Source organism: Monodon monoceros, unplaced genomic scaffold (genome assembly GCF_005190385.1).
Source record: "Monodon monoceros isolate NGI ecotype Baffin Bay Population unplaced genomic scaffold, NGI_Narwhal_1 Super_Scaffold_10, whole genome shotgun sequence".
In the NCBI taxonomy this organism is placed as follows: domain Eukaryota; kingdom Metazoa; phylum Chordata; class Mammalia; order Artiodactyla; family Monodontidae; genus Monodon; species Monodon monoceros.
Genome location: NW_021703766.1, coordinates 13,639,897 through 13,654,820, shown reverse-complemented (window position 1 = coordinate 13,654,820; position 14,924 = coordinate 13,639,897). Strand labels below are relative to the sequence as shown.

Sequence of the window (14,924 nt, the reverse complement as noted above, 5' to 3'; positions counted from 1 at the left end):
TGAATACCAAAAGCAATAGGGTAATCTATTCAAACTGTTTAGAATGACTTTCAATTTCAAATGCTTTTTCCAGACGAGACTATCATGAGAGCAAAATAAAGACACTTTTAAACATGCAAAGACTCAAAGTAACCAACCCATATACACAACCCCTATCTGAAAGACGTGCTACAAAATTTAAAAATTTTCTTTTTATAATTTGTACACAATTTATGTTTACGTTAACAGATACAGTGGAAAATATGAAACATTAATTCTAATTAGCAAAATGATTCCTCTTGTAAATGAATCCAAGAGGAAACTACAAGGATACAATGAACAAAGAATCAAAATTAAATTGATAGGTAATTTCAAGTAATTGTTGAAAAGAGATCTGAAATTAATATTTCATATGACCTCAATATAGGAAATAGCAAGGGGAGGGATAAAATAAGGCAATGAAAAGAATTTTCTTTCATTTGGAAGCAAATGGGGAGATAAGAGATTTTCTCATTCATAGAGAAGGGTAGGGAGAGAATTAGAGCTATTTGTAAACTGTAGGTATGAACAGAAAAATACCAGTAAATATATTTATTAACATACAAGTGAAGGGACTTCCCTGGTGGCGCAGTGGTTAAAAATCCCCCTGCCAATGCAGAGGACACGGGATCGATCCCTGGTCCGGGAAGATCCCACATGCCGCGGAGCAACTAAGCCCATGCGCCACAACTACTGAGCCTGCGCTCTAGAGTCTGTGCGCCTAGAGGCCGTGCTCTGCAACAAGAGAAGCCACTGCAATAAGAAGCCTGTGCACCACGACGAAGAGTAGCCCCGGCTCGCCGCAACTAGAGAAAGCCCATGCACAGCAATGAAGACCCAACGCAGCCAAAAATATAAATAAAGAAATAAATTTCTTTTTTAAAAAAAATAAAATACAAGTAAAATTTTGGGTAAAAATGACAACAAACCCAGATCACAGGATCTCTTTACAGTAACATATATACTGAAATGAACAATAACAACCTAAAAGTGTTTTAACAGTCAAAAATACTTTTGCTTCCGGTTACGTTGGAGTAACTAGACCCTCACCATGAACAACCATAAAACTGGACAAAATATCTGAGGTGACTCTTCTTAGGCATCGGACAACAGACAGCGCAATACTGCAGTCCATCAGAGAGAAGAGAAACCTATGCAGTGAGTCCTGTGATTGTCCTCTCTGGCTTGGGACAATTTCCTGACTGCTGTGTTGTCAGCTCTAGAGCAACTACTAAAAATCTATTATTTAAAAATATAGGTAAGAAGCCAGTAGAGGAAATGAAATATATTACAGAAGATTACACATTGATCCAAAAGAAGGCAGGAAAGTAGCAAGCAAGGAATGAAAAAATAAGAGACAAATGGAAAAGAAATAGCAAAAGGGCTGACTTCAACCCAAACACATAAATGATTGCTTTAAATGTAAAAGACTAAACACTCCAATTAAAATACAGAGGGTATCAGAGCACTCTCAATTTAAAGACAGGAAGAGATTGAAAGTAAAAAGGCAGGTATGTAAAGAACTATTACCACCTACTGTAATAAGATAAACAGCTCAAGGTATTAAAAAAAGCAAAAAACTGGAGTAGACTCTACGTCACAGAAGTAAATATGTGAATGACCAAGAAGCACACGAGAAAATGCTCAACATCATCAGTCATCCAGGGAAAGAACTGAAAAAGGGGAGCAGCTTATCAACAGGTCAGACACAGGGGCGAGGGGACAACGCACTGCAGTTACAAGTGTGAGCTCTGGAGTCAGGCCAGCCTGGGTTCAAATCCTGGTTCTGATACTACTCTGCAGGTGACAAGATAATAACTTGCTAAGCCCGTTTGCTCATGTTTAGAAAAACCGGTGAGGGGAATAGTCATGTTGCCTACAAGCTGTATGAATTAAATAAGTACTTCCAGTGCCTAGTACACAGTAATCAAGTGTTAGATGCTATCATTATCATTACTGTTATTATTAACTATTCCAGCAGCAGCAGGAATTGGAGTGAAGCCCACCACAACATGAACCTCTTGAGGTCTTGCTTGTTCTCCAGGGCCACTCAGCTGTCCCCACTGGGGACACCGTCTTCAGCTCTAGCCTCTCCTAAAGCAACCCAGGCTCCTTCATGCTCTCTCACCTGGGAGAAGCCAGAGCGGAATACCTGAAGAGAAGGGCTGGCTGGCAGGGTTCACAGGGGCTGGGAGGGCCTGTGTCAGCCTGGTCCCTGTGCTTCATGCGTCCACGCACTGCGAACAGGGAGAAGGATCGTGGAGACGGCAGAGGACCCTGGGCTAACCCCTCTGCTCTGCCCCACTTCCTCCCACTCTCTCTGTGAACCCAGGTGATCTTCCGAAACGAGGTGACCAACGAGTTCCTATACTACACGGTGAGTTTCAAGGTCATCCCTTCAGGCATCATCAAAACCATCGAGATGGTGAGCCCTGTCCGGCAGAGCACGTCAGCCTCCATCAAGGTGGAGAACCCCCTGCCCTACTCGGTGACTTTCTCCACGGAATGCAGGGTGCCCGACATCAGCCTGCCCTCCCAGTTTGTGGTGCCGGCCAACTCTGAGGTATGGCCCTGCCTGCCAGGGGCTCCCTGCCCCCATATCCGTGCTGGAGGCTCTGCCCAGGGGCCTCTGGATCCACGTTCTGCATCCCTTAGTTGGGCCAGCCTTGGCGGTGGTCGGGAGGGCAGGGGATGATCGACTGGTCGACAACACTCCTGTTCTCTCCTTTCCTCTGCTGCCCAAGTCCTCACATAAACCAGGGCCACATAGAGCTTTGGTTCAGGCATGTAAAAGGGACTTGTCTCTATTATGTGTTTGTTTGCCTTACTCAAATTTAAAACATTCTTCTTGTTTTTCCTAATTACATAAGTCACATAGAATATATGTGGTGAAAAGGACAGCAAGGGGCACATAATAGTGTATCAAGTGTACAACACACACATTTGTCTATGTGCTTGTTTATGCGCAGATCACTTCAGGGAGGTGGCACAAGAAGGCTTTGACAGTGGTTGGGCAGACATGGCCCGGAGTTATGAACTGGCGGGAAGATAAATGCTCTTTTCATCAGTTTGTCACTCCAAACTCTCACTGTCCGGATTCCATCAAGATCTCTTCTGTTTCCCCAACTTCAGCCCACCAGGCCTGTTCCCTGCACTCCCACTCTGTCTCTTCCTTCACTTTCAGAATCTAGTTATCTGTTTTGTTCTTCAGAGAGGGTCTCCATGCCCTTTATTTTATTGTATTTTTATATTTTTCACTGTGAACTATACAGAAAAGTATATAAAACATACATATACATATATGTATGTGTACATATAAACATGTATATGCATGCAAACATGCTTGTTTAAACAAAAAATTATGAAATAAGTATCTGTTAAACCAATACCCAGGCCAAGAAATTAAAACTTGCCACCTCCCCAGACACCCCTCTCTCCCTCACTCCTAAAAGTTGCCACTATCCTTATTTTGTAATGATCGTGTCTTGCTTTTAAGCAATATAGTTTAGTTTTGCCTGTTTTTGAACTTTATGCAAAAGAAATCATACTATATACATTCTATAATGTTTTATTTCTTTCGCTCAGAGTTGTGAATTGTGACGGTCCTCCATGCCGTTGCCCACAGCTGAGGTTCATTCATCCTCACCGCTGTAGACTATCCTAAATGACTAGACCACAATTTAGATATCCATCCTACTATGGCCAGACATTTGTGTTGGTTTCAACATTTGGCTATCGTGGAAAATGCTGCTGTGGTTCTTTTTGCACAAGCGCCCTCTTGATGCACATGCGCCTGTATTTCTGCACAGTGTACACCCGGGAGTGGAATCCCTGGGTCATAGGATGTGCCTGCCTCTAACTGCCAATCAGTAGATAACTGCCAATCAGCAATGCGAGTTCACCAACCCTTGGTATTGTCAGAATTTTTTAAAGTTTACCAATCTGATAGACTCCTCATAAACTGATAACTCCCTTTTTACATACAGATTGATTTTAGTTGCGTAATAGTCTGTGTAGGAGATTTGCCTCTGTGCTCATGAACGAGAATGGACCACAGTTTTCCTTCCTCATACTCTTTGTTCAGTTTGGGTGTCACTTTTGCTAATTTTCTCACTTTCTCAATTCTGTGAAAGAGTTTATAAAAGATTGAAATTACGTCTTCTTTGAACTCACTGGTGAAGCCACTGAGAATTGGTGTTTTCTTTGTGGGAAGATCATCTACTACTGATTTAATTCTTTCAGTGGGTTATTGGACTATTTAGATGTTCTGTTTCTTCTTGAGTCAGTAATAAGAGCACTTCCATTTCATCGATATACTGAAAATATTGGTATAACATTGTTACTATCCTCTTATTACCTTTTTTTTTGTTTTTTGATTTTTTTTGGTACTCAAAAAACCCTCATTTTTTAAAATTAATTTTTATTGGAGTATAGTTGCTTTACAATGTTGTGTCAGTTTCTGCTGTACAGTAAAGTGAATTAGCTATACATATACGTATATCCCCTCTTGTTTGGATTTCCTTCCCATTTAGGTCACCACAGAGCATCAAGCAGAGTTCCCTGTGCTATACTGTAGGTTCTCATTAATTATCTGTCGTATACATAGTAGTGTATATATGTCAATCCCAGTCTCCCAATTCATCCCACCCCCGGTATCCATACATCCGTTTTCTACATCTGTGTCTCTGTTGCTGCTTTGCAAATAAGTTCATCTGTATCATTTTTCCAGATTCCACAAATAAGTGATATTATATGATATTTGTTTTCCTCTTTCTGACTTACTTCACTCATTCTCTAGGTCCATCCATTTCTCTGCAAGTTGCACAATTCCGTTCCTTTTTATGGCTGAGTAATATTCAATTGTATATATGTACCACGTCTTCTTTATCCATTCTTCTGTTGATGGACATTTAGGTTGCTTCCATGTCCTGGCTATTGTTAATAGAGCTGCAATGCACATTGGGGTGCATGTGTCTTTTTGAATGGTTTTCTCAAGGTATATGCCCAGTAGTGGGATTGCTGGATCATATGGTAGCTCTATTTTTAGCTTTTTAAGGAACCTCCATACTGTTCTCCATAGTGGCTGTATCAATTTACATCCCCACCAACAGAGCAAGAGGGTTCCCTTTTCTCCACACCCTCTCCAGCATTTATTGTTTGTAGAGTGTTTGATAATAGCCATTCTGACTGGCGTGAGGTCATACCTCATTGTAGTTGTGATTTGGAGTTCTCTAATAATTAGTGATGCTGAGCATCTTTTTGTGTGTTTGTTGGCCATCTGTACGTCTTCTTTGGAGAAATGTCTATTTAGGTCTTCCACCCATTCTTCGATTGCGTTGTTTGTTTTTCTTGATATTGAGCTGCATGAGCTGTTGGTATATTTTGGAGATTGATCCCTTGTCATTTGCTTTGCTTGCAAATATTTTCTCCCATTCTAAGGGTTGTCTTCTCGTTTTATGGTTTCCTTTGCTGTGCAAAAGCTTTTAAGTTTAATTAGGTCCCATTTGTTTATTTTTGTTTTTATTTTCACTACTCTAGGAGGTGGGTCAGAAAAGATCTTACTGTGATTTATGCCAAAGTGTTCTGCCTGTGTTTTCCTCTAAGACGTTTTTTAGTGTCCAGCCTTACTTTTAGGTCTTTAATCTATTTTGAGTTTATTTTTGTGTATGGTGCTAGGAGGTGTTCTGATTTCATTCTTTTACATGTAGCTGTCCAGTTTTCCCAGCACCATTTATTGAAGAGAGTGTCAAAAAAAAGCTTCATTTTTAATTTAGCTTTCTGACTCTGTGCTTTTGCCTTCAATACTTTCTCAACGATTTTCTTCTCCTCAATAAGGAGAGCATGTTTGATCCTGTCACTGACACATTTAGCACACAGGGAGCTACCAGAGGCCCGGCTGACGTGTTTTTTCATTTCAGACAACCTCATAAGAACTTTAGGTCTCACAGCACGAATCTTATTACCTTTTTTATGTGACGTCCCCTTTTCATTTCTAGTATTGGTTATTGTGCCTTCTCTCTTTGTTTCTTTTTTTTTTTTTCTCTTTGTTTCTTGATCAACCTTGCTAGAGGTTTCTCAACTGTTTTTTTTTTTTTTTTTCCAAAAAAGCATCTTTGGGCTTTGTTGTTACGCTCTATTGTATGGTTGCTTTCTAGTTGATTGATTTCCACTCTTATCTTTGTTATTCCCTTCCTTCTGCTTCCTTTGGGTTAGTGTTGCTTTAACTAATTTCAAAGATAAACACTTAGGGAATTAACTTGTAGTCTTCTTTATTTTCTAATATACACACTTAAGATTATAAATCTCCCACTAAGTACTGCTTTAGCTGCAGCATACAAGTTTTTATATTTCTATGTAGTATTTTTTATCATTAAGTTCAAAAGTGTTCTAATTTTCACTATTATTAATACTTCTTTTTTGACTCCTGGTTTATTAGAAGTTTCTTAATTTTCAAAGATGTGGATTTTTCTAGTTACCACTTTTTAAAATTATTTTGTGGTCAGAGAATATATTCAGTATTATTTCAGTACTCTAGAATTTTTTTAGACATGCTCTATGGCCCAATATAGTCTTTTTTAAAAATCCTCCATCTCTTTTTGAAAAGAATGTATTTGCTGTTTTGTTGTTCAGTTTTCTTTACCCTTACTGATAGTTTTGTCTGCTTGTTTAATCAGTTTTAGGAGAGCATATTAACATAGACTACTATGATTGTGTATCTGTCTGTCTTTGTAGTTCTGTCATGTTTTGCTATATGTATATACTTTCAAGCTATATTACTAGTTAAATAAAAATTATAATATCTTTCTGGTGACTTGAAACTCTTTTCATTATAAAGTGATCTTCCTTGTCTGTAGTAACACTTTTTGCCTTAAAATCTATTTTGTCTAATATTAATATAGGTTTCTTTTGGTTAGCATTTGCATGGTGTGGGGTTTTTTTAATCATCATACTTTCAATCTTTCTCTATCCGTATAAGCTAAACGTGTCTCTTATAAACGGTGTACAGATGAGATGGATTTGGTTTTTTAACCCAGTATAGCAAGGCTTCCTTTTCACTTGAGCATTCACATCATTTATATTGAGTGTAAATAGTGACGTATTCAGGTGTACATGCAAATCTGTACTTTCTGTTTATCTTATCTGTTCTATGTTTTCTTTTTCTCTTTGTTTTGTAGTGATCTCTTCCTGGCATGTCTTCATTGTCTATAGCAATATTATTCTGCTCATCATTCACCTTTTTTATTCCTTTTCTGTTGTTCATTCTAACTTTTTCCATGCTTTTAGAAGGAAAAGGTGGCCCTGGATACCTTTTGTAGCTTCACGTAACTAAGATTCTCTCTTCTGTTGTTACCACAAATATTTTTTAAAATACAGCTTTGTACTTTTTAGGGTTTTTTTTCTTTTTTCTCCCCACCTTTATCTGAGCTTTATCTTTTCCTTTGCCCTAAGTGTCTCAGTCACAGTCAAATAGATTCTACTCTCAGAGGTTTCTCTCAGCACAAGGTTTTGTCTTAGAAGGTAGTTTAAGTAACTTGGTTTTAAGCTGCCCCACGTCACCCAGTCTTATTGTGACATGTTTGCAGTGAGCGATAAACTAGAGCCTGAGATCATCCTTCCAGCTTAGGCTGCTGTTGTCAGTTGTCCCGTCAAGTTTCCCAGGTTGAGTGGGACCCTCAATCTAGGGCGATTCTCCGGCTCTCAGACTGATGTTCCTTTGCTGTCTCTCCCACTCCTCCCAGACGGCGGGTTGCTCACACCAGTCTCATGGCTGTGAGTAATCAGCCCTACTCACCCATCTTTTGGAGTTGGTAGCTTATCTTTTCACTTAGTTATGTTATAGATGTTGCCGTTAAGCTGGTTGGTCTGAGTGTTTTGTGGGGGTTTGGGAAGACTGTGCGGCGGCCGCTGCTATCACCTTGCTCAAAACCTGACTGGCTTTAATGTATGACGTGAGGCAAGAGTCAAGTTTCCTTTTTCTCCAAGTGAATATAAATCATCTCAGACTGTGTTACTACAAAGACCGTCTTTTCCACACTGATTTACACGGCCATTTGTGAAATAAATCAAGTGTCCATATATGCATGGATCTGTTCTAGGTTTCCTATAATATAATAATGACTCAATTTCTGAACTTGTACCAATACCACGGCATCCTAACTATTACAGTTTTATAGTATAGTTTGATATATGGCCAAGCAAGCAATCACTCTAGCTTTATATTAAGACTTAATAATCTCTTATATTCTTTTTTTTCAAGAGTACCTTGGCAAGAATAGCATTGCATTTTTGGCCCTTTGCATTTCCATATATATATTTAAATCAGCTTGTCAAGTTCCTTAAAAAAAAAAAAACTCTGTTGGGATTTTGATTGGGATTAAATTAAGTCTATAGATTATTTTAAGAATGTATAAGTTTTCTGGGGTATTCCCTGGTGGTCCAGTGGTTAAAACTCCACGCTTTCACTGTCAAGGGCCTGGGTTCAATCCCTGGTCGGGGAATTAAGATCCCACAAGCTGCGTGGTGCAGAAGGAAAAAAAAAGAATGTATAAGTTTTCTGTTGATCCACAACAAATTATTCCAAAACTCAGCAACTTAAAACAACAGACATTTATTACCTCCACAGTTTCTGAGGATCAGGAATCTAAGAGCAGCTGCCTAACCGGGTGGTTTTGGCTCAGGGGCTTTCATGAGGATGTCAGTTGTCAGCCAGGACTCTAGGCATCCCTAGGCTTGACTGGGGCTGGATAATCTGCTTCCAAACTCACTCATGTGGTTGGTTGTTGGAAAGGTCCTAGTTCCTTGCTGGCTGTTAGCTGGAGGCTTCAGTTCCTCACCATGTGGCCTCTCCCGCGAGCTGCTTTCAACGAGGCAGCTCACGTACCTTAGAGTGAACGATCTAAAAGAAAGTGAGGGGACTTCCCTGGTGGCGCAGTGGTTAAGAATCCGCCTGCCAATGCAGGGGACCCAGGTTTGATCCTGGGCCGGGAAGATCCCACATGCCACGGAGCAACTAGGCCCATGCACCACAACTACTGAGCCCGCACGCCACAACTACTGAGCCCGCCTACCACAACTACTGAAGCCTGCATGCCTAGAGCCCGTGCTCTGCAGCAAGAGGAGCCACCGCAATAAAAAGCCCGCACACCACAACGAAGAGTAGCCCCCGCTCACCGCAACCAGAGAAAGCCCGCGCGCAGCAACGAAGACCCAACGCAGCCAAAAATATTAAAAATTAAAAAAATAAAAGAAAGTGAGGCAGCAAAGAAGAAAGAGCATGCACAAGACAGAAACCACAGTCTTTTCCTCTTAATCTCAAAAGTGACACGCCATCTCTTCTGCCACATACTTGTGGTCACATAGACCAACCTGGTTCAGTGTGGGAGAGGACTATACAAGGGTGTGAATACCAGCAAGTAGGGGTTACTGGGGGCCATCTTGGAGCCTGTCTGTCATAGGGGAGAATTTGAATCTTTATAGTATTGAGATTTCCAATCCATGAGCAAATCTCCATTAAGTCTTCTTTAATTTCTCTCAATAATGTTTTTCCTTTTCTATGTAGAGGCTTTACTCATCTTTTGTTAGATTTATTTCTAGGTTTTGTATATTTTGATGCTATTATAAATAGCATCTTTTTAAATTTTCATATTCTAAATATTTGTTGCAATCATTTAGAAATATAACTGATTTTTGTATATCACCTTTTACCCAAACATCTTATAAATAAAATTCACTTAATAATAATTCAAATTGTAGATTCTTGTATTTTGTACATGTACAACCATATCATCTGTAAGTAATTACAATTTTGTTTCTTCCGTTCTAAACCTTTTCCTTTAAGTACTTTTTCATGCCTTATAGGGCTATCTAGGACCTCCAGAACAATGTTGACCAGAAAGGCAACAGAAGGCATTGTCTTGTTCCTGATCTTGAAGGGAAAGCTTTCAAAGTTTCACCATTTATTATGATGTTTGTTTTGGGTTTCTTATAGGTACCCTTTATCAGATTAAGGGTATCTCCTTCTATTCCTAGTTTGCTAAGAGCTTTTTTAAAAACACTATGAATGGATGTTGAGTTTTATCAAATACTTTTACTGCATCTAGTGAGATGCTCATTTGATTGTTTTCCTTTTAATTTGTTAATGTGGCAACTGATTGGTTTTTCCAGTGTTAAAGCAACTTTTTATTCATGGAATAAGCCCAACTTAGTCATGTAGTATTCTCTTTTTTATATGTTGCTGGATCAGTTGGATAACATTTTTATTAGACATTTTGTATATATGTTCAGTAGGGAAACTAGCATCCCATTTTCCTTTCTCCTTGTTGGATTCTGATGTCAAGTTGAGGTAGGTTTCCTCTTTTTCTTTTCTCTGGAAGAACTTGTGGAATATTAGATTGGTAGAACTTAAAAGTAAAGCTTTGTGATCTGGAATTTTGTTAAGGGAAATTTTTTGATTTATTATTGATTAAATATCTTTCATGGTTACAGGACTATATGGGATTTCTTTATCTTTTTGAGTCTGTTTCTGTAATTTATATTTGTTTATACATTTGTCCATTTTCATCCAAATTTTTTTAATTGTGGTAACATCATGTAAATTTTTGTACTGTATTCTCTGTTAAACATCGGCAGTAATTTTAGTGATATCCTCTTTATTTTATTGTTCAGGAAGAAGTAGTTTTCTTTTTTTTTTTAAATAAATTTAATTTATTTTATTTTTGGCTGCACTGGGTCTTCGTTGCTGCATGCGGACTTTCTCTAGTTGTGGCGAGCAGGGGCTACACTTCGTTGCAGTGCACGGGCTCCTCACCGCAGTGGCTTCTCTTGTTGCGGAGCACGGGCTCTAGGTACACGGGCTTCAGTAGTTGTGGCTCACGGGCTTAGCTGCTCCGTGGCGTGTGGGATCTTCCCAGACCAGGGCTCAAACCATGTCCCCTTCATTGGCAGGCAGATTCTTAACCACTGCGCCACCAGGGAAGCCCAGAAGTAGTTTTTTTTTAAAAAAAAACAAAAACAAAAACAACAATACCTACTCATGATAAAAACAAAATTTTAACCCTACAAAAGTACATGAAATAGAAAGTAAAAGTCCCCACAGTCCCATTTCCCCCATCCTGAGATAACTACTGGTAACAATTCGACATACCCTTGTCTCTTTTCTGTACATACATAGACATAATCTTCTTCACAAAAATAAGCTCATATACATTTCTAGAGCTTTATATACATTTCTAGAACCTTCCTTCTTCCACTTAAAATATTACCAGCACCTTTTATTTCAGCGCTTAGAGCTTTGCCTCTTCCTTTGTAATGGCTACGTAATATTCCACTGACGTGAATAAAGAATACTTTATTTACCCAGTCTCTTACTGCTGATGCGTTTGAATTGTTTCCCTTGTTTTGCTATTATAAGCAGTACTCCTTGGTTCTTGTTTTGTTTTGCTTTGGATGATAATAGAGGAAGGAGAAGGCCTCCCCCAAATGATGATAGGACCCAGGAAACTGTTCAGAGATGGGCTATGAGCAAAGAAAGAACTGCCTGACCTTCAGGCCTCCTGCCCCTCCAGCCCACCCACCCCCATCTCCATAATTATGCTTCTCAAGAGAGGATCCAGTACCTTTTTTTAGATTCAAAGAGATTCCAGATATAGAAATACCCAGACTAGGGAAAGGTAGAAGGGGTCCAGAGGAGGAAAAGTGGGCTGGTTTGGACAGAGGTCCCCCAGGCTCACGGTCAGTATGAGCATCCGCTACCAACCTGCTGTGAGGTCACCGGGGGGCAGAGGATGGGTCAGACGCTCAGCGTCACCCGAGCCTTCGTCTTCTCTTGCAGGGCACATTCTCATTTGAATTCCAGCCCTTGAAAGCTGGAGAAACCTTCGGGAAACTAACACTGCACAACAGTGATTTGGGTTACTACCCATATGAGCTCAGTTTGAAGACCACGCCAGCACTGCCTGAAAAGCCTGTCCACTTCCAGGCTGTTCTCGGCAGTGGCCAGAGCATCTTTGCCAAGTTCACCAATTACGCCCGGCAGAAGACAGAATACTACTGCAGGGTGAGCAGCCCCTGCCTCACCCTCTGCCCTATGCTTTCCAGAAGTCTGGGCTCCAAAATAGTGGGAGGGGGACACGGCGGGTGCAGAAATGTGAAACTCAGACTCAAGTGCTTTATCTAGTTGGAAACTCCCAGCTAGAAACAAAGAGTACCAGGCCTGGGTTCTTCCTCACAGACTTTCTAGCGTAACAAGCTGGGGTTGGGGTAGGGGGAGTTTTGCTTCCCACAACATACTCAGTGGTCAGTACAGTGAGACAATAGAGCTTAGTGGTCGTGAGTATCGGCTGTGGAATCCAGCAGACCTGGATTTGAATCCTGGCTTCACCGTTTACTCTTTGTATGAATAGTTTACTAACACTCTCACAGGATAGCTGTCAGGATTTTTAAATAGGTATATAAAACGAATCCTGGCCCATAGTAAGTGTTCCATGTGTGTTAGCTATTAAATCAGTGTGAATATAGGATTAACTACTGAAACAGAAAGCCCCGCAAACCAACAAAATAGTAGTTTATTTCTCTCTCAGATAGCAGTGTGGGCATAAGCAGTTTGGGCTGGAATGGCAGCTCCGTGACATCAGGCACCCAGACCCTTCTTTCCTGATGCTCTTCCCTCTATAGGGAGTTGCTGCGGTGCACACAGGCCAAGATGGTTTACTGTGACATCCACATTGCAGCCAGCTACCTGGGGAAAATGGGGAAGCTGCATACGTCACTGCCACTCACATTCCACTGAAGAAAACTTCATGTGACCACACCCAGCAACAAGGGGAGCTAGGAGTGTAGCCTTACACTGGGTGGCCGTGTGCTCAGTTATCATCAGAGTCCCATGGCCATGGTCACAAGGCATAGGCTCTATTTTTAACTGAGGTATAGTTGATGTACAGGATTTTATAAGTTTCAGGTGTACAACATAGTGATTCATGATTTTTAAAGAGGCATAGGCTCTTGATCATCCCCATCCGTCAGGAGAAGCCTGGTTATTCTGTAGTAACAAACAGCCCCAACATCTCAGTGGCTTAAAACAACAAAGGTTTGCCTCCCATTCGTGCTTCTCTATCCAGGGAAGGTCAGCAGGGGACTCTGCTCATCACAGCCACCCGGGGATCCAGGCTGAGGGGCAACCACTATCTCAGATGTTTCCAGTCATAGCAGCAGAGGGGTGAAAAGACCCCAGAGGGACTTGCTCTGGCAAATAAATGCTCTAGTGTGGAAGGGACACCTTGCACTTCTACTCTCAACTTATTGTCCAGAACTAGTCCCACCCGTCCACGAGGAGCCAGAGTCTCCGGTCCTCCAGGGGCAGTGGAAGGAAAGAAGCACGGGATACGGGGGGGCAGCACCCAGGGCTGCCGCCCATATCATTCCGCTGTGTGTCTATTTAACATCTCTTGGCCTTGGTTTCTTTGTAGTAAAACGGGGATAAACTAGTAACACCTACTCTTCAAGGGAGTTTTAAGGGCACAGCTTTTGTATAACCTGCCCGTCCTCACGCAAGCGTAGGTTGCTCATGTCGGAGGGTGGAGGGCTGGGGACGGACATGAACTGCTGGTTTGCTCTTCAGAGTCCTGGGTGAGCCGAGTGCGTTTGTTCTCCTTTCAGACCGACTGTCCAGACTTCCACACGGAAAAGTTCATCTCCGCGGCCCCCGGGGTGCAGGGCGGCACCGAGGTGAGTGTGGAGGTGTACTTCGAGCCCAGCCGCCTGGGCGAGAGCAAGGGCATCCTGAACCTGTCATCACTCGTGGGTGGCGAGTACATCATCCCCCTCTTCGGAGTGGCTCTGCCACCCAAGCCGCAAGGCCCCTTTCTGATCCGAGCCGGGTACAACATAGTCATCCCCTTCAAGAACGTCTTCTACCACCCGGTCACCTTCTCCTTCACGGTGGAGAACCCGGCCTTCTCCGTGCGCGCCGTAGACTCCGTGAAGCCCAAGAAGATCAACAACATCACGGTCTACTTTGGAGGAAACCCATCAGGCAGCAAAACACCCATCACCAGCAAGCTGATTGTAGGCTGCCCTCCCGGCGAAGGCAGCGACACTGGAATTAAATGGGTTTATTACCTGAAGGGGATCACCCCTTAGTGGGAACCAGGGCCCGCGGCATCATGGAAAAGCCGTCTCCTCAGCCTTAATACCTATGTGTGGTTCTAGCCCTGCGAAGAATAGAGAAAATAATCAGAATTCTAAAGGTACTGTTTTATCTTCCACTTCAGTTACAGGGGTACTTATTTCTGCATTATATGAATTCCAGATATCTGTATGAAATATAGATATTCCATATTAAACATGGTAACTACACGAAACAGCTATATTTTACTTGACAAGGGCAAGTCTCTTCATTTAGTTTCTTAGTATATCTCCAAAGCCCAAGCACTACGTAATAATGCTCATGTTTAATAAGATGACACAGGTCTTACATCCATGACCTTCCATCATACAGCACTTAGCAGTGTATGACTCTGGGGCCCCTTTTTTTTTTTGCGGTACGCGGGCCTCTCACTGCTGTGGCCTCTCCCGTTGCGGAGCACAGGCTCCGGACGCGCAGGCTCAGCGGCCATGGCTCATGGGCCCAGCCGCTCGGCAGCATGTGGGATCCTCCCGGACCGGGGCACGAACCCGCGTCCCCTGCATCGGCAGGCGGACTCTCAACCACTGTGCCATCAGGGAAGCCCACCGCAGTTTCTTTTTAAAACCCATGGCTTTTTAAAGCCATGACTCTACTTTGACATGGTATCTTATTCTGCTTTCACATAAAAGTCAAATAAGTCACTACTTTCAAAGCAATGAGCAGATACATTAGGGCAGTTATTGCAGGGACAGAGGTCGGGATGCTCCCTCCGTCTCTGAATCCC

The 14,924-nt window shown here is 41.8% G+C and overlaps 1 protein-coding gene across 1 annotated transcript in view; it reads left to right on the top strand.

The window, feature by feature from the left end:
• The window catches only part of HYDIN (HYDIN axonemal central pair apparatus protein), a 431,237-nt gene extending 416,867 nt beyond the window's left edge, over positions 1-14,370 (top strand). The window contains 3 exon segments of the mRNA XM_029201876.1: positions 2,351-2,581; positions 11,849-12,073; positions 13,672-14,370. Of these exon segments, the coding sequence (XP_029057709.1) occupies positions 2,351-2,581; positions 11,849-12,073; positions 13,672-14,154 (939 nt within the window). The 3' untranslated portion in view covers positions 14,155-14,370.
• Positions 14,371-14,924: the final 554 nt, after the last annotated feature.